This window comes from Lampetra planeri, chromosome 40 (assembly GCF_965212315.1).
Source record: "Lampetra planeri chromosome 40, kcLamPlan1.2.h2, whole genome shotgun sequence".
Classification (NCBI taxonomy): domain Eukaryota; kingdom Metazoa; phylum Chordata; class Hyperoartia; order Petromyzontiformes; family Petromyzontidae; genus Lampetra; species Lampetra planeri.
Genome location: NC_136146.1, coordinates 2,216,653 through 2,240,948, shown reverse-complemented (window position 1 = coordinate 2,240,948; position 24,296 = coordinate 2,216,653). Strand labels below are relative to the sequence as shown.

The following is a 24,296-nucleotide window of genomic DNA, read 5'->3' as shown; positions in this document are numbered from 1 at the left end:
CTGCGCTTCCCTCTGGGGTCCACGACGTCGTCCCGTAGCTGCTTGTGGTTCACATGGCCGTGGTTTACATGGCCGTGGTTTCCACGACCGTGGTTTGCATGCCATGGCCGTGTTTTGCATGGCCGTGGTTTACATGGCCCTTCAAAGGACTCATTGTCACATTGTATTCATGAAATGCAATTGGGGAAATTGAGGACATCACTGGCGTAAAAGACATTTTAAACAATGTCTCCTTCTTTAATTTTGAGCAGATGGTGAAGTGTGAGCCGGTGGTACGATTCGTGGCATAGTAGTAGTAGTAGTTACTTGCCACGCCCGATGTGCTGACGCCTCGGGCGAAGTGCTCGCTGAATAAAGCGCACAGCTTGTGTTTGTTAGGAGAGAAACAAAATCATTGCGCCTCACGGGCTGATTCGACATTGTGCCACGGGGATCGTTGTTGCTCTGCTTTTTTGTTTGTTTGGGTCCCAAAAAGCCAGCACAGGCCCTGTTAACACTCTACGCGAAGTTTCAACGACGAAGAAAACAACCGCGGTTTTAACATGGAAAGAATGATCACACATACGCATCGATTCCGTTATCCGTTTTGTATGAGGTTATACGGAGACACCTTTCATTTTGGGTGTGTGTGTGTATGTGGGCCATCATGTGTATATTAATTGGCATATATGTTAAACTATTGAAACTGTTAAACTGCTTTAATTTTACCAGGTAAGGTCCACTGAGCTATAATCTTTTTTTTTGTCAGAAGTGACCACACATGATAGCGCAACGAAGTGGATTATCACGTGGAAAATTATAGCAGCAAAAAATGATAAATAAGTAAGTAAGCAAGCACCACCACCACTTAAATTAAACGTTAAATCATTGCGCATCTCAGCGTGGACATTTTACAGCTGGTGACCTGGTGGCTCAGGAACACTTGTGCCAAGCTCCGGGGAGGCCTTCATCCAGCAGTGGATCCATCATGGCCGATGAAGACGATCATGACGATCTTCTTGGTTCTTTCGGTAAAGTCACGTAGAAGGGAAATAATAAAATAAAATAAAACATAATAAAATACAATTCTCACGACGTACCACCGGCTCATACTTCACCATCTGCTCAAAATAAAGAAGGAAACATTGTTTAAAATGTTTTTTTACGCCAGTCCTGTCCTTAATTTCCCCAATTGCATTTAATGAATGCAATGTGACAATGCGTCCTTTGAAGGGCCATGTAAACCACGACCATGCAAAACACGGCCATGTCATGTAAAAAAAAAGATCATGACGATGTCAACTTTGGCCAATCGCATACACGCAGGCTAATGGTAATTTAGCGCAGGACTGTGCGTCTAATTCAGAGCTGGAAGTTCAAGGAAAAGCTACACCACGGTTTCTGGTTGCATGCGTTTCGTGGTGCGACCCTGTTGAACTTGCACGTGGAATGTGGGGGGCCGGGACCTGCAGCCAAGCCGCGCTGGGCTGCCCTGGCAGAGCCAACGAGGGAGGATTATCACCCCGCGTCAATCACTGCGGATTTAACTTAACACAGGCACTCCTTTGTTTTGCTCTGGGAGGTTATAACCGGGGTGAAATTAAACACGTTTTTGATTGCCGGAGTCTGTCCTTTGTGCCATCGGCGTTTGGGGAATGTTGTACGTATGACGTGCATGTTGAACTTCTTTCACGTTGACAACCGTGCTAATCGGAGGTGCGGCGAGTAAGGACGCCGAACTAATCACACGCAAAAAATAAGTTCTAAAGAATTTTTTTTCAATCTAGATTTTAGATGACATCATATAGTGCCATAGGAGGATATACAACTAGGGAGACACAAACAAACATATTGTTAAGGTTGCTTTAAGAACACTGAATTGCGATTGTTTTTTTTGTTAGGAATCTTGCTACGTCGTTAATTTCCATGCGCTATAACCGTTGCCGCTGGCATTAGCGTCAGTAAGGTCGATACAATATGAAGTTATTCGGGCCTTGCATGCGTTTGCTCACATGCACATAATGCATTTATTTATAGTAAAATATTTAATCGTGCATGTAGGCCGATTAATTGCATTTAAGCATATTTATATATTTCATTAGCAATGGATTAACACATATTGCAACCATTAGGGTTAGATTAAAATAACCTGGTTCACCGAACACATGTTATACATTGGGGTGGATGGGTGGCGCATTGCTTGACGCACTGTGGTGTGAAACCGGTGACGTGCGTCGATTTGAAGCCACAGATGACGTCGGTTGTGAGAAATATCTGGACCGATCCTGGGTCTCCACCAAACTCAACAACCCACGGGGAACAGCGTGGTGAAGTATGGTCAAACAACCCCCCACGACCGACACAGCATGGGCAAGCCTTTATTTAAGCAGTGGAGTGTGAAGGGCTTTGATGGCGAGATGTTAACTCCCTCACTCGGTATACAGGAGGTCGTGGGTTTGATCCCGATCCTGACGCCTGCTGCTGTATATTTCGAGTTTGTATTGTCTCTCCCCGTGGATTTTTCTCAGGGTCCTCCGATTTTCCCTCCACATTTAGAAACAGGCGTTCAGAATATGTGGCTGTAATAAATGTCTACGTAGTGAGCCACTTCGTTGAGCTATCATTTGTGATTGGCAGGTGGCTTCTGAAAAATATGCAAATAACTAAATGGGTCTTTCTTGGTAAAATAGAACATAATCAAAAATATATTGATAGCACGTCATACGATCGATATTTTCTCAGTTAAAGGGTCAGGCATTGAATCAAATAAATAACAAAATCAGAGCATTAGTACGTTTGCTATTCGTAGCATTCTTAAGGTGTAAGGCTATACTAAAGGTGCGATGTTTCACATACGTAGTCGGCAGTAGTTTCGTAGTTAATGTGTGTTCTTGCAATCGAGTAATTGGTGAATCGTTGTTTTTATTTTGATGATTTGGACTACGACACCTCTTCAGGTGGCTTTCTATTTCAAACGACCTCACAGGATTTTCGTCGATCGCTGTGAAACAGACAGTGCATATCCATGGGCAACACACCAATGGTGTTCGCCGCGGGGTTCAAGCCGTAAACTTCTGCAACAAGTGGCAAACAGGCGGCTGATCAGCAATGCCACATACCAAACGGCCACGTGATACACCCCAGGGTTATCGATTTTTTCAAAGGTACGCGTATTCCAGCTAATCTTAATTGATTATCCTCCCATTTATTGACGTCCGTCAGTGTCACAGATGCGGACGGCGACCCGAAATGCACTGTGGGGATGTGAGACGTCTCGTGGGAATGTTCGAGAATGAGGCATTTCAGCTCAAGCGATGAGCAGAGCGAGTCACGGTGCAAGGGGGAGCGTGGGCGGAAGATTAAATTATCAAGGGAGAAGGGGCAATCGATTCGGATTCTGATCTGTACCCTGGGCGGCAGCTGTCAGAAATCGTTGTGGTATCATTTGTGCTCCTGCGGGGATGTCTGAACAAGGCTAAACGAGGCCACAAATCTGAACGTATTAAGCATATAGCGATGACCACCGTATCCACATGTGCGTGTACAACATTTTTGTCAAACTACCGCAAGATGAGAGCCTCCCCACGCCATACGGGAATGGTTGTAATAACAATACTCATCTTAACTTGTGACGCTCACAATATTCGTTTACTGTCGTAGAGAGAGAGAGCGGCTAAGAGACACAAGGACGGCAGGAAGGCAGCCACGCGATGAGCCGACGTCATAATTTTCCCAAGCTCTGCGGTCCTCTATATATCGCGGTGTTACCGGACGATGAATGAGTGTTTACCTGTGGGAGGAAACGGGAAAAGCCAGAGAAACTGCCACGTGTGCGAGGGCTAAACGCTCTATCCTGTCCATGATAGAGTTATTTTGGGTTCGATCGCGTAAATATATAAATGTGTCGTTAAAACCCGCCACCACCCGACACAGCCAACTAGTAAGGGTTGTCACGTCAACAGAACGTGGCCAATTCGTCACTAGTACAGCACTAACCGGTGTATTGGAGAGCCAAGCCACAACATTTACAATCTGAGTACGACGTTTCGCCAGTAATTACAACTAGCTTCATCAGGCGACAGCCAGATTTGTGTCAAGCTCGATCCCGTGCAGACGGAACAGATGGAGTCCACATTTGTTGCTGTGCTGCCCTCTCCTGGCCCGCCAAGGTACGGCAACCCCGGCGCCCGCCGGTAGAGAGTTTATCTTCTTGGTTCTTTCGGTAAAGTCACGTAGAAGGAAAATAATAAAATAATAAAAATAAAACATAATACAATAATTCTCATTTGCGTGGTCCCCAGCAACCCTGGCCTTGAGAGTGCTGGATTACAGGCGTCCACAGCCACCACCACCGCCGCTGCGAGGGTTATCAGACTGTACGCCATCACACTGGGCAGTGCTGATTGGTGAAGGACGGGTAAGGGGCCGTCCATAAATGACGTCACTCGATTTTTGGCGATGTTTGACCCACCCCCCGTCGTCACACGACGTCACAAAAAGTCAGACCCCCCCTCAAATATGACGTCACAAAGCTCTGCCCCCCCCCCAAAAAAAATGCTTCAAATCGCTTTAAACTATTGTCATTGTAGTGCGTATTTAATGTGGCGCTGCACTCTGATGTTGTAGAAGACATTTATTAAAAAGTCTATTTAATTAAGTAGAACGTGTTGTCTATATTTATTTAAAGTTGCGCATTTTGATGTGACGTCACATTTCTCAAACACCCCCCCCCCCCTCGTCACACATCGTCACAAATCTCCTACCCCCTCCCCCCCCTAGGTGCGTGACGTCATTTATGGACGGCCGCTAAGCATAGACATAGGGCAGGGGTCGGCAACCAAAATAACAAGAAGAGCCATTTCTTTCCAATTCGGTACAAAATTCAGTATTTCAAGAGCCGCAATGCATCTATGTACATACGTACATATCGTCAAGAAGCAGCCCGTAAAGAGCCGCATGCGGCTCCGGAGCCGTAGGTTGCCGACCCCTGCCATAGGGGCATTGTGACGTGTAACATTGAACGGGGAAGCCTTCACGCAGCAGTGGATGACGGACTGCGGCTGACGATGACGACGGTGACGCGTTGCGTTCGGTGCATCAACAACGCGTGGCCGTTCCCCGAACCTCAATAAAACATTCGTTTAAAAAAAAATATATACAACAACGGCCTCAAAACTTGCCCGCGTGCGGACGCGGTGAGACGGCCTTCAAGACGCGTCGAACCCTCCGTTCCCGCACATTATTGAAATGAAAATGGGTGGCCACGGATGGAGACTGATTACGAACAATTAGCAAAGCGCCTGGTCCTCTGTCCTCTGTCCCGACATGGCCTGCTGCGCTCCGCGCATTGCTGTGCGTGCCTGAGCAACTCCCCCCCCCCCACCCCTTTCCTGCTAAAGGCTCAGTCCCCATCCCACCCCGCCTTTTCTAATTCCTTGTGTGCGTTTGAAAGATGGGCATGGTCAGCTCGTAATCGATCCTTTGCTGGACATGTAGCCGGTGCGACAACAGCGGCTCATGGCGCGTCAAGGGGCGTCATCACGCGAACTCAGCCTGGCAGCAACAGCAGCAACAGCAGCAGCTTTGGGCTGGGCCATCGAACAAAAACGGTCACAGCATCGCAAGCTCTCAGATGTGCTTTCTGCGGCCGTCTGGAACATTCTTCCTTTCGATGTTAGGAAGCCACTGGAGCTATGCACTTTTAAATTATCTCGATTGACAACTCGTTTCTTTAGAACTGCTTTTTGTGTTTCGTTTGTTGTCCATCCCCCACATCTCCGATTATAATGATCAAAGTTATCTACGTACGGCGCGAAACAAATTCAACATGCACACACACACACAGGCGTGGAAAAACGTGCCAAGAACGTAGTAGGAATGTTAGAATTCCCCACCAATTGCACTGGGCTTGAGAACTGAACATGAGCAGAAAACCACGCGAGCCCTTTGCGTCTCAATGACGCGAAGAGTGAAGTGTCTGCGCGCAGTTTTCCTCTAACACCGCTGATGCGGTCCACGATATTTTTTGTTTGTTATATCGTGCAGGAGAATACTCGCCATCATCATCATCATATATGTTGTATGCGGTGGTAGAAATGGGGGCCGGTGTTGAGGATGGTTACTATGCCCATGCCATGATGTTTCCGCAGAGGCGAGGCGGGCAGTGGAATTGGGCTGCAGGGTGAATAGATGTCTACGTCAGGACTTCTAAATGTCCATTTCGACCACCGTGCATAGGCAATGGTCTACTCTGCTACGTACATATGATGTTGACCAAAGGTACGATGCGATGTCAGGCTCCACATTTTGCGATGCCCTTCAGCGTGTGGAGCTGAACTTAAAATGATTGGATGTATACGTAAAAAAAAACATATATACATAAAATATTTCCAAACCCTTTGTTAATTCACCAGTGGACGAAGCCTCCGCATGGTGCATTCGGTTGTCAACGTTTGTTTGACCATACTTCACCACTTCGTGGCGGTCGGTGACGGTGGATCGGTGGGGCTGGTGGGGGCAAGAGCGAGTCGGATGTCACTCAGCAGGGCTGTCTCCCGTCCAAGTACTAACCAGCCTCAAACCTTTGCTTAGCTTCCAGACACTTTGGTCCTTTGCTTCGTAATACAATGTCAAGACTTAGATATTGAAACTAAAAGTCGACAACTCGTACTGGTATAATCAAGTAAGCCCAATGATCGTCACTGAATGGGGGGAGGACTGTATCTAGCAGTGGATTAACAATCGCGGCTTACAAATTTCATTTTTTTTATAAAACAAATACACTTTACAAAGCTCTTGTACTAATTAGGAAATAACAAATTCATGATTAATTGTGATGGCAAAATGAACAATATAAGACAAACGCATTCGTTAATATATTTCGCCCATTCACCTTGGCGTAAGTTGCACTCACCCTGGGAGTATTCCCCATCCAATTGACTCCACATTCCCAAATTGGATTCATATTGTCTTGTCCGTATGCTAATATCACGGCCAGACAGTGGAGTGGGTGCATACGGTGAGACATTGGCAGAGCTTCCCCTGCAGCACATGAATAATACAGAGGGTTCTTCAGAGAAAGCTTTAGACAGAGCATCCAACGGAGGGACCATTTAAAAATCAATATGTGCATACGTGCGAGAGTGTGTGTCAGTGCATGAGGCGACGCTTGCGTTGGCTGGGTCACGTAGCCCGCATGCCCAGCTACCGCTTGCGCAAGCAGTTTTTGTTTGGCCCGATAGAGGGTGCTTAACGGGTGTGGCACGGGCTAGAGAAGGGATGAGCTGATGTGGTATGGGAGGATGTGGAGCTGAGCGGACTTGCCGATGACTGGTACCGGCGGTGTCAAGATCAACCTCTATGAAGGAGACTCGTGGAGGATGCTACTGGGCAGTTGGAGGCACTCACCCCTCAACAACAACAGAAGTTGGAGGAGCAACACTCACAGCAACGAGCGGACCACCGGGCGGCTAAAACACAGCAAAGTGGCACAATGAGGAGCACACGTGGTGCATCTCACCAGTCATTTCAGTCGGTCCATAACACCTGAGTTGGTACTGGGACTTCCTGCCAGCAGTGCTTTGACACTTCACGTGCCCACAGAGTGCCCCAGGTGGAGTGACTCTACTTGTCGAGCCTCTATGTGTGCTGGAGAAGGACCATTGCTCGATTGAAGACTCATTTCTTTCGAACTGCTTTTTGCGTTCCGTTTGTTGCCCGATTAGCAGGGTTGGCTACGCATGGTGCGAAAGAAGTCTAACATACATGCATTGCCCAAAACTTTGCCTTTTTATATTTTGATAAAGTGTAACGATTGAGCCCTGAAATATCTTGCTCGTGCCACTGCTGGCAAAAGGCCCTCCCTGAGTAGGAGCTCTAGACAGCTCTCTCCAGACCGAATTTTTGATCGTCTCTTACACGCTGGCCTGATGTCCTGATACCATCTGAGAAAAAAAAATGCCACGGCAGGGACATTGAATCAAGTCCCATAATGCGCCATATGCAGGGGAGTCCTGTGAGTAGAAATACGACGGGAACATTCGTAATTGTTTTGTATTTGCTGAGACAACTCACAAGTAAGACGGGATGGCACTCACACGACACATGAAGGGTGCCTGTGATAGTAGCAATACGAGAGTGATGTGGAGGCAACTGAATATTTGTGAGAGGCAACACGGTATACTGAACAACGCCCTAAGTGGCACCAGCAATATACAAGAGTCATAAGGACCAATGCAAGATGCCTAACGCGGGACATAGCAGACAGAACACTCAGGTGGCTGGGACACGTGCTGAGAATGGAACTCGAGTCCATAGCGAAAACTGTCCGACTGTGGACACCACAAGGTAAGAGACCACGTGGGCAGGCCCAAGTCCACCTGGCGACGGCACTGTTCAAGACCACATGAAGACCATGGGGGGCATGTCTTGGGGTGATGCAGAGAAGGCTGCGAAAGATCGTCCGGCATGGCTTGGGATTGCTGCGGCCGTATGCTTCACGGGGAGCGAACAGGAGTGAGTAAGAAGGCAACTGAACATTAGTGGCCGAGTTATTGGAGTGAATCGGTGAGTGTAGGAGCGTTATATTCTTAGGTTTTTTTCGGTAAAGTCACGTAGGTAAAAAATTTTAATTAATAAAAATAAAATAAAAATCACAACGTTTCGGAGGCAACACAAGCTTCGAAACTTCGTGATTTTTTTTTACTTTTATTAATTTAATTTTTTACCTACGTGACTTTACCGAAAAAAATCTAAGAATATGAATCCTTGCAGTCACGAAAGCTTCAAATCTAGAATGTAGGAGCGTTGATAAACCGGACTGATTTCACCCTAAGATCATCTTTACGTGTAATTTTATTAAACTTCGATCGCCCAAGTTCCTGACACAAGAACTGACCGATCCACCCTGGATGTTACCAAAGTGTTCCCAATTTGACCGGACTAGCACTCGATTATTCCATAAATGAGGTGCTCACACCAATACATGGAGCGGTCAAGGTGACTCTACGCTTAATAATATCAGATAAGGGCCTTTAATGATCCCGTAAGAAGTAATGCAGTGAAATAACAAAACGTAATGTCTGCAGCAAGTTGACATGTCATGGGTTCACGTGCCACTGTACTTATTGGTCCATCAGGCATGTTGTAGAAATACTGGTTTTTAAAGCGTCAATTATAGATTGTGTTTTAATTAAGTGCTAAAGTTTTAAAAAGAAAATGTCCTTCAAGCACCGTGACTTTAAAGTGCACGTGATTCGAGCGTTCTGTTAAATGGATTATCTGTCACTGCAATTATGAATATATGCACGCGTGAATAGGCTGGCTCTGAGAATATTAAAGTGGTGTTGACTTTACATTAATACATCGGGACATAAGTTGGTTGCAAAGCTACACATTTGTTGGGATAAGATTGAGAAGCAATGCCTTGCTGAAGCAATTCACACTCCAATTGCAGTCTTGGGTAAGCAGGCAAAACAGCCAAAGTGATTTCCTGCTCAAATGAGAATTGAGGTGGTGTTAATCTCCTTTATACTCAGTGGTTGAAATTCCATTCAGAATCAGAATATTTATTTATACTGAAGGAATCTGATAATCGATAAAGCTCTTTCACAGACGACCATCCCTATGGCAGGGGTAAGTCTATCCAGTGGATGACCACTGTTGACTTCCCCACAAAGCGGTTACTTAATTTATCGACTGCAGAGGGCTGATGGGCCAAGTCAACTCTCAACCAGGAGTTTGAACTCGTTAATATTCCGATTGTGATCCAGTCCACCGCTGAGCTACCCGGCCGGGATTAAGACGCGAGCCGTAGGAAACGATTCGCAAAGTCTGAAAGCATCGCATAGAACCGTATGATCAGTTTGCCTTGAATAGGAAAAGCAAATCGACAGTTATATTTGTTGCCTCTTAGCTGCCAATAAACAAAAATGACTTCGCAACGTATGGGGGTTTTTATATATGTTGAACTTCTTCCACACGTACACGTATGTAGCCGGCCGGGCTAATCGGAGTGTGTGGAGATGACAGAAAACAACGCAAAAAAGCAGTTCGAGATTTATAAGTGCATAGCTCCAGTGGCTTCCTAATATCGGATGGAAGAGCGTTCCAGACGGCCGCAGAAGCGCACGATGCGGCGACCGTCTTTGCTCGACGGCTCGCCAAAAGCCGCTTGCTGCGAGGATGATCGGAGTTCCTGTGATGGTTTATGCTCCATGACGAGGTGTTGTGGTTTACTTGCGCGAGCACTCTGTGTGTAATTAGTGCGACCTCATCATGTATTCGTTCGGCAACCGGAAGCCAATGACCAATGACTATTGGGACAAATTGGCCACGTTCGTGTGTGTCCCACCTTGTCCTCGGAGTAGAAATCTCAATCTTTGACTTTGAACTGAGAGTCGATGTTATACTTGGCGGGCTAGAGCAAGAGATGGTGATATAGATTCACTCAGCCGAGAGCTCTCTACGCAGGGCTGGTGCACTCGAGATGAAGAATCGGTAATTATTGATGTCTGGGTCCATTCGGTTGTTGTTCTTTTGTGCAAGACCTGCTCTCTGAATCTCGTATTTACATTTCAGTGGGCTTCAAAGATTCTGAATCACAGTCGGTGTTGTACGATGTGGTCTTTTTTGTCGAAAAAGTCTCCCCCTTATCCCCCCCCCACCCGCCGCCTTTCAAAATGCAATTATTTTTTAACAAAGTGAACTCTGCGATCGCGGCAGCCTCAGTTGTGGGGGCTGCCCTCCTCGGAAACTGCGACGAGGTGCGAGGATTGCAGAGATTCAACACGGTTTCGTTTTTTTTTTGTAGGTCAACGAAAATGTTATGTTTTTTTCTTCAACTGTTTATATTCTAATTTAAATATTCATTTATATAAAGCTATATTTATACATTTATATTTAATTATATTTCAACAGGAGCCCGGTGCAGAGCACAAACCGCGACGCGGCCATGGGGTACAGAAACGCCCTAGCCCCAGACGCAGTGCGCGTGAGTTCAGAGGAGAGAGGGGCTGGCGGGTTGGGGATTGGTCTCGCTGCCTCATCCAGTAGGCACAGCGAGCGTGGAGGTGTGCGTGTATTTCTATAAGGTCAACGGGAATGTTGCGCTTATTTTTTCTCACGCCGTCGTCAACATTAACCATTATCTATTCCAGGAGTCGGTCACCAAAACAACAACAACAACAAAATATTCTAGATTTGAAGCTTTCGTGACTGCAAGGATTCATATTCTTAGGTTTTTTTCGGTAAAGTCACGTAGGTAAAAAATTAAAATTAATAAAAGTAAAATAACGTGTGACGTTTCCACCTGAAGACGGAGGCTTGTGTTGCCTCCGAAACGTCGTGATTTTTATTTTATTTTACTTTAATTAATTTTAATTAAAAAAAATTACCTACGTGACTTTACCGAAAAAAAAACCTAAGAATAACAACAAGACACATTATTTTTCCGAATTCTGTCACAAAAATCAACCTCAATATTTCAAGAGCTGCAATGCATTTGGTTAATTCGAGACTGTGGTCCTTAAACAAAAAAAAATAACGTCACGAAGCGTGGCATGAACGGTCCACCTCATGCGGCTCCTGTAGCCACAGATTGGCACCCCCCGTGGTCTATTCCCTGTTGGACGAAAGCCTCTGTTGCCGTCCCTTTTGATGGCCCTTCAGTACCACAGGTCCATGTCACGCACGTCGGACAATTATCTCGCTCCACCTCCGCAGTGGTCGTCCTCCATGTCGAGTCTTCCTCTCCTTGGGGCGCCGTTCCAGCACCGGTCGCGTCCATCCAGCCACCATCGCTTCGAGCCGCAGTGGCGAGATGTTAACTACCTCGCCTGGTATGCAGGAGGTCGTGGGTTGCGATCACGACCCTGATGCCTGCTGTGTATTTGGAGTTAGAGTGTCTCTCTTCCCGTGGTCGCGTGGAATTTTATCCAATATCCTACAGTTTCCCCCTTCACAATGAGACTCAATAAGCCACTTTGCGTAGCTATCATTTGTGGCCACGTTCACTTCTGAAGAATAACTATATATCTCATTCGGGCCTGACCTGGTAAAAAAACAAACATAGTTCAGTGATAAACAATGCGATGCCTCTGATTCGTAGGTCTGAATCTGAGTGTAATTCCTGGCACGTATACGTCGCATTGCTTCTTTTTATGCAGTTTCGAGCTTTGCTTCCATTTTCTTAGTCAGTACCAAAGTCTTCGATGCATTTTTAGAAGTTAATTTCATCCACATATTTTTGCTGTGCACATTTGGCATTTACTTGGGAACACATTCCTGCGGAAGGAACTGGTAGGAACATTGGGTTGCTCGGTCAATGGCCAGGGTCAACGGCGGCGTGGTGTATTCCGAAAATATGGCCGACTGTGAGGGCGGGCACAAGCCGGCGTGAGTAGGTTAAACGTTGAGTTTTATAAGGGCACCACGGGGTGACCAGCCCCTCCCCACCCAGCCCCACCCCTCCCACCCTTCCCACCCAGCCCCTCCCCACCCAGCCCCTCCCCACCCTCCCCACCCAGCCCCTCCCCACCCAGACCCACCCTCCCCACCCAGCCCCTCCCCACCCAGCCCCTCCCTGCACGACGGACGGACGGACACAATAATCCCCTGTGGGCTGGTGTAACCAGGAGGTTCCTACCAGTATAAACGAACGGACTAATTCACAGTAATCGTTTGTTGCTCCGAGTAATTATGTGCTTAAGTGAATATACGGTGGGAATTTATCGGAATTGTCGTCTTTGCACGGAAATTTTTTTCAGCTTTCTTAATCACCTTTAGAACACCGACTCAGATATTATATTAAACCGAACATGTAGCATAATTAAATTTCGATTTAAAGCTTTCGTGACTGCAGGGATTCATCTTCTTGGTTCTTTCGGTAAAGTCACGTAGAAGGGAAATAATAAAATAATAAAAATAAAACAATAAAATAATTCTCACGACGTTTCGGCCACAACGCAAGCAGCCGTCCTCAGGTGAATAACAGGTCTGTTATGTAGCATAATTGTGACTCAAAAGCGTGTATCTTAAAGTGGCTGTCCTATCTCACATCGGGATTATTTTTTTGGTGCACGGGGCAATTGAATAAAAGCGGACTGGAGTAATGGTTGCATCGCCTGAGTGGCAGGACGTAAAATAATTATTTTCCCAAAAGCCGATTCATAGCACAGCACCACTGTTGCTATGAACGTTTCAAATTCATCTTCTTCAAAGCTATGGTGGGTATTCCATAAAATGAAAAAATAGAAGTAAAAAAAATATTCAATATATCATTCGTCATTCAGGGTAAAGGTGCAGCCCTGCTATTGCTTACTCATCCAACTGCTATGATGATTATTATTCACCTACGAAAGTCTCGATGAGTCTCGTGACTCTTTCAGGTGGGTCTTGCCAAGTTGTTTTTTTATTAAAACCGAGTGATTTGTGGGTATAATTTGTCTCATTATTTAACAAATTGGAACCATGATGCCAGCACACAATGGCTTACTCTTGCGAGTGATGTCACGGGATCTTTAAGGTCCACTTTGAAGCAAACGCCGCGTATTTGTATCGTGACTGCACCTGCAACAGTGGAGGCTGAAGGGCCTCCACAAGAAAGCCTCTTCAGTGGGTATTTGGCCTGCCCTTCCACGTGTGCCAGAAGTTGGAAGATATTGTTGTAGAACTGTGGCATAACCATGTTGAGTGTACACAAACGACGGGGGAGGGTATATTTAAGAAACGTGCACGACTGTTTCCGCTGCCACGCCCAGGGCATCGAATCAAACCGGCGACCTCGCGATGAAGCAAGATTGCAAGTTCAGCGAGTTAACTCTTCCATCACGGCGGCACGCCTCGTCCTTCACGAAAACTACCAAGCCAACGAGGGCTAGGACGTGCGGCAGTTGTATCGCACGTCGGATGCGATGGTCCGCGACGCCGGTCGGCTTGCGATCCGTCCGTCGATCGAACGCATTGCAACTCCACGCATCGATCGGCATTGTAACCAGTGCCGGATGTTCCTAGTAGCAAAAGTAGCTACATGTGTAGTAGCTACGGGCCCCGCACTTTCAAGGGCCCCGCGCTAAATGCTTTCAAGCTATCAATTCCGGTTCGGTGTTTCTGCACTTGCTCTATTACTATAGTACTATACCGCCTTCAACTTTTATGAACGACTGGGTGTTTAAGGTTAGCGATTTGTCGTATTATATGGCTGTATAGCAAATACAAAAATACAATAACTTTACTATGCGAGTAAAAAAAAAATTCACGTTTATGTGTTTTTTATATTTAGGGCCCCTTTATACCATATTCAACAGGCCCGGCACTTGCTTAATCCGGCACTGATTGTAACAGAACAAACAAATATCCGCGCTGCCGTGCCGCCGCCGCCGCCGTCCAAACCACACGTCCCGCCCATCCAAATCCCAACCTCCCCCTCCACCCACCAGCCAGCCACGGTCCATCCGCCCCGCGCGCACCCGAACGGGGACGCGTTTGTGCTCGTGCCAAAGTTAATTTCGCCGCGGTGACTCGCGCGAGCCAAGCAGCGGGCCCATCGCTAATCTCTTAGAGTGCGCTAAGCTGGGCCTCTGCCAGGTTGCAGCAATCGCCGTTGGCTACGGCGGTGGCGTCTGGCAGTAGCTGGGCACCCCCTCGATCGGACTCCACGTCGCGGTCCAGTTGCGGAACCTCCCCCGGCGTTTCGCTGGCACGGTCACCGTGGGCGTTGTCCCGCCTGGCGTGTTGTGGGTGGGGTGGTGAATACGCCTCTGGAAGACGGCTTCTGCCTACGCGCCTCGTTGCTTGCTGCCATCTGGTCCCACTGCTGTCTGTGTGTCTGTGTGCGTGCGGCGACGGAGATTTCTCGTTCTGCCAAGGTGAGTCGCGGCCGCTGCTGCTGCTGCTGTTTGACTCTTGCGGGAATCCGCGTGCGAATTATGATTTCGCGTCGTATCACAGCGGTGCAACGATTGTGCATTTTTTTTCGACGGATTTGAAATGCTATTTGTTTCGGGGGTGTTGTCTTGAGGGGGGGGGGGGGGTTGTCTGTTGCAGTATCGCAGTGAATGAACCACGCCAGTATAAACCTTCGCCTTGTGTTATCTCCAGATTTGTATCATTTGTGTGCACGGCAAAGTGAGTTAAATAGTAACTCTGTCCTGCAATGTGATCGTCGGTAAAATGATTTATTTCCCTGGAAGTCGTTTCCGTTAATGTTGTTTGTAAATGTTTGTATTTGTCAAGGACAAAATTTTCACGAGGGTCGATCGGGCTGCAGGTTTTTATTTTATTCATTTCTGCTGTTGCACGCTTCAAAGGTGGACATTTGCCGCATTTACGCAATTTCTAATAAATTCATGAGACCCTGCCGAGCTCATTTTTAATAAGTAAACAGCTATGAGGGTTGTTGCAGCCCAACAGCTCGCATGGACAATAAAAGGCAAGACACAGATGTACTTAGTGATGCTTTATACAGCGCTGTAAATAAGTAGGCATAAAAGCAAAAAAAACCCATCCATTTCCTCTGTTGCCATTATTTATTTCCTTGCTTATTATTATTATTATCCATTAGGGATTTATACTCCGAATTACGTGTCCTTCATCTCCATCCATTATTATCTTTTTATTTTTCTGCTCGTCTTCTTCCCCTTCCCCTCCCCACCAGACAGCGATTGCTGAGAACCCAGCGAGATTGAGCGAGGATACGTCCCGATCTCCCTCCCCGCCTCGCCAGGCCCATCGCCCCCGTCACACTCCCTCTGCCGTCTTACTTGTCCGCAGCTTTGCTGACGACCGGGAGAAATGTTGCCGCGGAAACCTCCGTGCGCCTTTCTGAGGGCCCTGGCGATACTGTGCATCAGCGTCGTGACGTCCTTGTCACAGGACATCCCCCTGCAGAGTAAGAACGTGCGCACGCCAGCCACTTGCTCTCCCAAGGGGCAGCGATCAGCCACTAAAATAACAGGAGGCATTTTTTTCTAGAATTCGGTAAAACAATAACAACAAAACCCCAAATATTTCAAGAGCCTCAATGCAATGCGGTGGATACGAGGCGTTGGCCCTCGATAGTTATTGAGGCCCTCAAAAATTATTGAGACGTTGGCCCTCGATAATTATTGAGGCCCTCAATATTTTTTGAGGGCCTCAAAAAATATTGAGACGTTGGCCCTCGATAATTATTGAGGCCCTCAATATTTTTTGAGGGCCTCAACATTTATTGAGACGTTGGCCCTCAATAATTGTTGAGGCCCTCAATATTTTTTGAGGGCCTCAAAAATTATTGAGACTTTGGCCCTCAATAATTATTGAGGCCCTCAATATTTTTTGAGGGCCTCAAAAATTATTGAGACTTTGGCCCTCAATAATTATTGAGGCCCTCAATATTTTTTGAGGGCCAACGCCTCGTATCCACCACATTATAATTAGCAAACGCCACAGAGCAGTCCCTTAAAGGTGCCGCATGGGGATCCAGAACCGCAGGTTGCTGACCTCTGCAGTAAGGGGACGCGGCACGCCCAAAGTTGGCCCTACGGAACTGTCACCAACCCGGGAAGCATTATGTGGTTCCAAGCCTGCAGGTGGCCCAGTGGCTCAATGGTCGAAATGTTCAACTGGCGCCGCGTCCACGGGCCAGAGCAGATATTTGCTACCGCACTAGAAGTGGTAAATGTTTACTGATGCCAGTTTCTGTATAAGGCAAGTAACATCGGATGATGTGATAATGTCTTTACTAACACAGGTTTACTCCACAATTCACTTTTATTCGCGATTTAAAGCTCTTGGAACAACTCAAGCTTTGCTATATCAGGTGGTATCAGCAAGCAAATTACATGAATTGATCTCGATCTATGCACTGGCTTTAAATTCGAGTTTCAGCCACCTGTGATTAACCTGGGTTCTCAAGATAATTGAGTTGATTTTACGAGACTTGTCATCGATGACCGCACACTTCAATTAAGGCAATACACTTAATTTAGTGAAATTCTAGCTCGAAGAGTGATAGCTCGATAACTATCAAATAAGATATACGGTACTTATTTTATATGCGACGAACCTACAACTATTGCTTACCAATTTTATAGTTTATCAGGTAAGGCCCACTGAGCTATATAGCTCTTTTTCACATATGATAGCTCAATTAAGTGACTTATCATGCAGAAATGTATTGCAGCCAAATAATCTATGCGGAGAAAACTCTACGTGACCACAGGGAGAGAGACATGCAAACTCCAAATATACAGCAGGCGTCAGGGTCGGAATCAGACCCACGGCCTCCTGCATACCAGGCGAGGTAGTTAACATCGCAAACTCCAGATATACAGGCGTCAGGGTCGGGATCGAACCCACGGCCTCCTGCATTCCAGGCGAGCACGTGATAAAGATTGCAGAACTCACCTTGATTGTAGCTCACAAGTACCGGGTGCTTGGATAACTCATTCCGCGGGCAATTCACTAACATGGGGCGATCCACGGCTCTGTGTGACATCTGAATGGATGCTGCGTCCACTGACGTTACAGCGGATACCATAGTCGGGACAATACTGGGGAAAAAATGAACAGCGTGAGATCATCGCAACTTGGTAACGCATTTATTTCAGTGTGGCTCTTCTCTTGCAAGTGTCCTCACACGGGGGAGGGGTAAGCAGCCACTAAGTATGTGACACTTAATCAATGAACTTTAACAAGTAACGCTAACCTTTTATTGACGTATGTCTTGCATTTTGTAGCCAAATTTCTTGAAGGTGGTAAGTGCCTTGCACGTTTAATATATGCTTCATTGTCTCGCATGACTTGCATGTTGCTGCAGTGTGTACGCATGCGTTTGAATCGCCACACGTGTTTGATCACAGATAGACATTTGTGTTGTTCGGTATAACATTGGAGATGTGTTCAATTTAACTGTTGTTAATCGGTGCTGATTTGAGAAATGAGCTTTGGATATGTTGTGGCTCTGAGCAGCGCGTCAAAATGTTTTTCGGAGAGACAGTTGTGTGTCGTTGAACTTGTGGCTAGAACGATTATCAACATCTCTTCGAACGGAAATTAAATTGGTGTTGAAGTTCATATCCTATTTGCCATCCATAGACAATGTAATAGATATTTCGATTTAAAGCTTTCGTGACTGCAGGGATTCATCTTCTTGGTTCTTTCGGTAAAGTCACGTAGAATGGGAATAATAAAAACATTTAAATAAAACATAATAAAATAACTATTTTATTTTATTATGTTTTATAATAATTATTTTATTATGTTTTATAATAATTATGTTATTTTATTATGTAAAATTTTTATTATTTTATTATTTCCATCCTACGTGACTTTACCGAAAGAACCAAGAAATTGTAATAGATAGCCAAAATTTAACCGTAGCATTTTTGTTTATTATCCATGCTTTGTTGGTTAGATCGTGTAAATATATAAATATGTCGTTAAACCCTCCACCACCCGACACAGCCAATTAGTGAGGTTTGTCACGTAAACAACACATGCCAATTCGTTACTAGTACAGCACTAGCCGGTGTGTTGGAAAGTAAGCCCACAACATTGAAAAAAATACTGTTTGGAAAAAGCTGTACAATAATACAGACATAAAATGTTGTTTGTTTGACTTTATCTTACAAGCCAGTAATTTTTTTTACGGATGGAGTAAATCGTTTTTTTAACATCAAACCTTCGTAAAACTTCCTGGCACGAGTGACCTGTAGTGTATGTAGTAGGCCTTGTCATCTGCTACCCGGTCACAATGAGCCTCTTCAAGTTTGAACAAAAGTGATATCGTGTACAAGTGACCTACAAACTAATAAAAATGTGTACTCTACATGCCAACTCACTTTGGACCTCATCGAATTTAGCCAAACGAACAAGGGCTGGATTTAACATGAGCGTTTCCCAAACACCGCTTGGGTCACCTTTGACCTCACCGACGATGGTAGGGATTACATCATCCCAAATTGTATTCAGAAAAACCAAAAACACCTATTCCATGTTCTTAACTGAAACACGAAGAGGCATGGGAGGATAGAGTTGGAAATGCGTAAAAAAACATTACCGTGACGGAAATATCCCCAATTTGTTTACCTAAGACAAAGGCGTTGTTTATCTAAACGTCGTAAAAAAGTCAAGCAGAACAATATAAATAATTAAATATTTTCATAACCCTAACGACTATTGATTGTGCTTGTACGGCCATTACTCCGTGTGCATTAAAAAAACACGACTACAGCACTGCAGTTGTGGCTAAATACAGCCACCGATTTCCCAACGTCATGGACACGAGAGTGCGGCCGTACAATGATCAATTCTGACCCAATAAACCAACGTCACCACGGCTCCCATCAAGCCACAAAATCCGGTCGCTTGCTTGTCTCGAGTGAAATGTGGACGAACGCACCCCTACCCCCCCCCCGCTGTATGACCCCGTAGTCGAACAACCGCCCACGATCACGAAGCAGCCGCCCAAGGTCTACTTTGTCGATCCCACGGACGACATCCACATCGACTGCGAGGCCAAGGGGAACCCTGCCCCCAGGTGCGACCCGCACACACGGCCCACGACGCGCATGCGCACAGGAGGCGGATGGCTTCAGCGCGGCCGTCGATTCCAGCGGCAGCTGCTGTAGCGGTAGTTGTTTAAAGCTGTAGATATTACAGCAGTAGCTTTTATAGTAGTAACGATTACGCCAGTAGCTATTACAGCAGTAACTGTTACAGCAGTTAATAACCCGGCTACAGTCTACATTATTGACTGGCAGTACACTCACTGCGATTAAGAACCAGGCTACAGTCTACATTAGTGGTTTAAAATTGTAATTGTATTTGTATTTTTCTATCTACGTGACTTTACCGATAGAACCAAAATACAGTAGTAGTCCTACATCATTAGACCTCCTTTGCCAGTACCAAAATAAAATAATAGGGTTTCCCCCCTTTTTTCTGGCAACAAAACTGAAACCTTTTTTTACGAGGATTCATGTCTGCATTAACCACAATACTTGCAGTCAAAATGCAAACAAAAAACATACTTTGATAATGTATGCATGAATTTTATTTTAATTTTTTACCTACGTGACTTTACCGAAAAAAGCCTAAGAGTATATGCATTGTCCTTGAAACTGATTGGTCCACACCAGAGACGGCTTTCTTTTGAGCCTCGACCCAATTGGTGCTCGACCAGAGGAAGCCAAGAGGTGTACAGCTCAAAGACAATGCACTATCAAAGTGATGAGGGCTCGGGGTGAGCATCGTGGCATATTGTGGTTAATGCAGACATGAATCCTTGTAAAAAAGGTTTCAGTTTTGTTGCCAGAAAAAAGGGGGGAAACCCCTATTATTTTATTTTGGTACTGGCAAAGGAGTTCTAATGATGTATTCTTTTTACTTTTCGTAACAGCTATTCTCGTTGTAGTATGACAGGTAAGGGCTCTGCCTCCCCTGACCGCACGTGCCATTAAAAATAATCCACTCATGCATGGAATGGGCACGTGCTCTCCCCAGCTTCGCCTGGACTAAGGACGGGGAGCACTTTGACCCGGGCCTCGACCCCAACATCGCGCTGACCAACAACAACTCGGGCTCGTTCAAGGTGCAAAAGTCGAACGGCGTCCTCAACAAGAAGTACGAGGGCGACTACCAGTGCATCGTGTCGAACGCCGTAGGCAAGGCGCTCTCCGAAAAGATTCGTCTCCGCCTGGCCAGTACGTCCCTCGGCGATCGTCGCTCGCTGGCTGGCTGGCTGCTCGGTCGGTCGGTTGTTGTTGTGAGAGATCTCGGGATGGACGGATGGGACATAGGTTTCCATCGCGCGTTCGCGAGCGTGGGGTGGATTGCCCTGTTCTCTGTGAGAGTTTCCCCCCAATGAAAATGTGTCTTTGTCTCATCGTAGCTGTCAAACCACACGGTTTAGCCCGTATTCTTGTACAGGGAAATTGAGCTTGCAGGTCCATATGGTGGCGTACAGCCGTTTTAATACCGGCAAGAAATGTTTTTTTGTCCATTTGTTCGTGTTGAGACTGTTGGATGGACGTTGAGATTTTTAACGGCACGGGGTGATGTCTGATTTGGTCTGCAATAAGGTAGGCACTGATAAGGGGTTGAAAGGTACGTGTCATTGACATGACACTGATGAGCTAAATTGGAATGTAAAGTGATTGGGGCAAAAAAAAACACCACGCCGTGTGTGTCTGTATGCTCACATGTGCGTACGTTGGGAGCGGTAGCGTAATGGTTAGCGTGTTACGCTACGAACCCGGCGACCAGAATTCGAATCCCGCTCACTGCCAAAACCAGTGACGATTTATCTGAGCCGGTCGTGGGCCTCACCTAAGTCGACTCAGTGTCAAATGACGATCTGGTGCTGTGTGTAAACATCACCACTTGGGAGATAAAGGCGGTCGCGCGTGGTGTTGGCCATTCACCCCCTCGTGTGCTGTGCCAGCCTTCATAGGTGCTCGCTAACAGCACTTGCCCCAGCAGTCTGTTAAGGCTGTAAGGGGGGTCTTTGTCTTTGTGCATGTGACACAATCTGAGCAACCCAAGTTCGATTCTTAGCCATGTATAACAACATCATTGGCAAGTGGTATCTGAATCTGTACTGAGCCTCCCCTAGGTTGACTCAGCCTTAGATGTGTACCTGGCAAAGTGGGTAAACATTAGGATCACAGCACTCCCTGATGTGCTGCGTAGACTTGAACAGCTGCTCCGTAACAGCAGTTGACTCTACCATACATCCCTCTGTGTGGTTATATCACTCACAAAGTTCATAAGTATTTCTCGAGGCGTCCATCAATGTATCACTGTGGTCCTAATATTCAAGCTCTCCATGTGTTGTTTTTTTGTTGCCTTTTCATTGCTGTTGTTTTAATGGCTGTGTCTCGTGTTGGAATGGGGTGATGTCCTTTAGATGAATTGCCTTTGATTGCAAAAGCTATTATCTTGCTTATTGAGTCTCTGCAAAAGACTGACCTTTAGTCAGAATCGTGAAAGCTTAACCCGAATAGCATCTCCTTAAAACTCATTATATTATTTTAATAACATTTTAAATGTAACTCTTACATTTGAAATACGTAAAATTCTGGTCGTATGACAATTACATTTAAGAGGATGTTTTGCTTAGTAATCCAAACATATTTTCTGTTGTTAATGCTATCCGTATCATTGCATTTTTATGGAGGTGCACCATTTATTGATAATCGATTTTTTACATCACTTTTAAATATTTCTATTGGGCTGTCAAATGCAGCTGACATTTGGAAAAAATATATATATTGATTATTTTGTAGATGTAGTTAATTTTGTGTTCAAGGCCACTGCAGGGATTTTTGCACAGAGCAAAAGCAGTGTTGCTCTTTAATAAATCCGTCAATAAATGATGTACAGACCCACAGGAGTATCCACAGAATTGCACTTAAAATTTGATTATCAACTTGGCAAAAAATGTATTAACGGGATTCCAAAAAAGTTGCAGATAATGTCAATCGAGGGAAATAACTAAATCGTCGTAAAATATCCTTATCGTAACTTGTCAGAGAGTAAATCACGGTACTTGGCAATACCCTATTTGTATTAAGTTTATAGTAAAAGGCTAAAGGTGCAGCCCTGCAATTGCCAGCTCACGCCACTGAAGTGAACTGTAGAGATCCCCACAAGACGTCACGTGGCCTACGCTTCCACGCTGGACACAAATAGTCACACTTTACCCCACCATGTCCGACCTGCCAATTGGCTCACTAAATAAATTGGTACCGCATATTAATTGAAATCAACGGTAAAAACGTCGTCGTTTTGAGATGAACAAAAATTATATTAATCTATGAATGAAAAAAAACAAAAACCTTGCTTGAGTTACTCTTACCTAGCAAGGAGGCAATGTGATAAGACATTAATAACGATAATAATTTACAATTGTAAGACACATTTCATCCGTAGATCCCAATGCGCTGTGTATGGAAAGCAGGGAATTATCAGAACCTGCAGGTTAAACGGGCAGAACTAGTGGAGCTAAAGGCCAGATTAAAAAGGTGAGTTTTCAAAACGCGACTTAAATATCGCTCTCATCACTCGAATTGCTTATTAGCATGCATCCCAGAACATTCTCACTTGATAAATCATTTCACGCGGATTACATTTTTTGGTTTTTACATTTCTTTTATTGTCTTTCCGCTCGCTTTTTTTTTCACTTGATTCCCGGACAGCGATTGAGGGTTTCATGCACCATGTCCTGCAAGGTAAACCTCACCCGCCTGCCAGTCCAAGCCTGTTTGCCAACGCCGTGTCTGCGCTGTGACTTTTAAACGCGCGATTTTCGAAAGCGGCAAGTCGTTGATTATATATACGTAAGGTATGCCTACATACTCAAAAAAAAAAAAATTGTATTACGAAATGAAATGCATTGGCATGAAGTGTAATACGATCGAGTAAATTCTAAATAATGACGATAGTATAATCGGCCAAAGCAGTAGCGCGGTGGTTCACGCACTGCACCTATGAAGCCACTGCAACTGAGTTCGATTCCCACCCACGACTAACGTCTGTGATTTCTGAACCGGTCACCGAGCCGCACTGACCCAGTGAGGTTCGGTGCGGTCGATCAACCCCCATGGCCACACGGCATGGGATGCCTTCATCCAGCAGTGGAATTTTCAAAGGCTGAAAATGTCTTATTCCTTTGTTAATATAATTTTTACTAAACGGGAAATCTATCCTCGGCTTTGGTGCTTTCGTCAATCGGTGATTTGCCCTCATTAGCACTCCCTGCCTTGTCCCGTGACCCTGTAGTAATGTGTTTCCCGATGACTCTACCCGCGTGTGTGTGTCGGAGATAGCGAGTGCCTCTGTGCGTGTGTTTATCCTATAAATAAGCCAGTGTGAAGGTAAAACAGAGGGATGCATACGTGTCAAAAGGTTTTTACCTCCATTTTTTTGGATGTGGCAGCCCTAATGGTGCTTTTTTTTTAAAGAATGATGTCACAAGTGCATTTATAGGTAAAGTAAAAGACAAGCCTTTTAGCGATTGTGCACGTGTCTCACTGGCTCGGGAAGCCATTCACATTTGAATGCAATTGTATTGTAAGACTCTAGAGTTTACGTAAGCGTTGTGCCCGTTTTACCGGTGTGTGGGCAGAAATAGTGGTGCATGAACAATCACTATTTGAGCTGAATACGTTTGTATTTGGTGGGATGAGGTTATGCATTGGTAAGCATTCTGCACTATGAACCTAGTGACCCAAGTTTGATTCCTGGCCATGTGCTAACATCATACATTTGTTTGAGATGGGTTATTTTGTATTTGGGCGGATGAGATGGTGCATTAGTAAGCTTTCTGCACTATGAAT

At 45.5% G+C, this 24,296-nt stretch overlaps 1 protein-coding gene across 2 annotated transcripts in view; it reads left to right on the top strand.

The window, feature by feature from the left end:
- LOC144731718 (neuronal cell adhesion molecule-like) overlaps positions 1–24,296 on the top strand; it is a 106,795-nt gene that overhangs the window by 33,413 nt on the left and 49,086 nt on the right. For both annotated transcript variants that reach the window (XM_078612906.1, XM_078612905.1), the window contains exons 2-4: positions 15,748–15,865; positions 19,390–19,495; positions 20,461–20,660. In XM_078612906.1, the coding sequence (XP_078469032.1) occupies positions 15,769–15,865; positions 19,390–19,495; positions 20,461–20,660 (403 nt within the window). In that variant the 5' untranslated portion in view covers positions 15,748–15,768. The remainder of the gene's footprint in view (positions 1–15,747; positions 15,866–19,389; positions 19,496–20,460; positions 20,661–24,296) is intronic.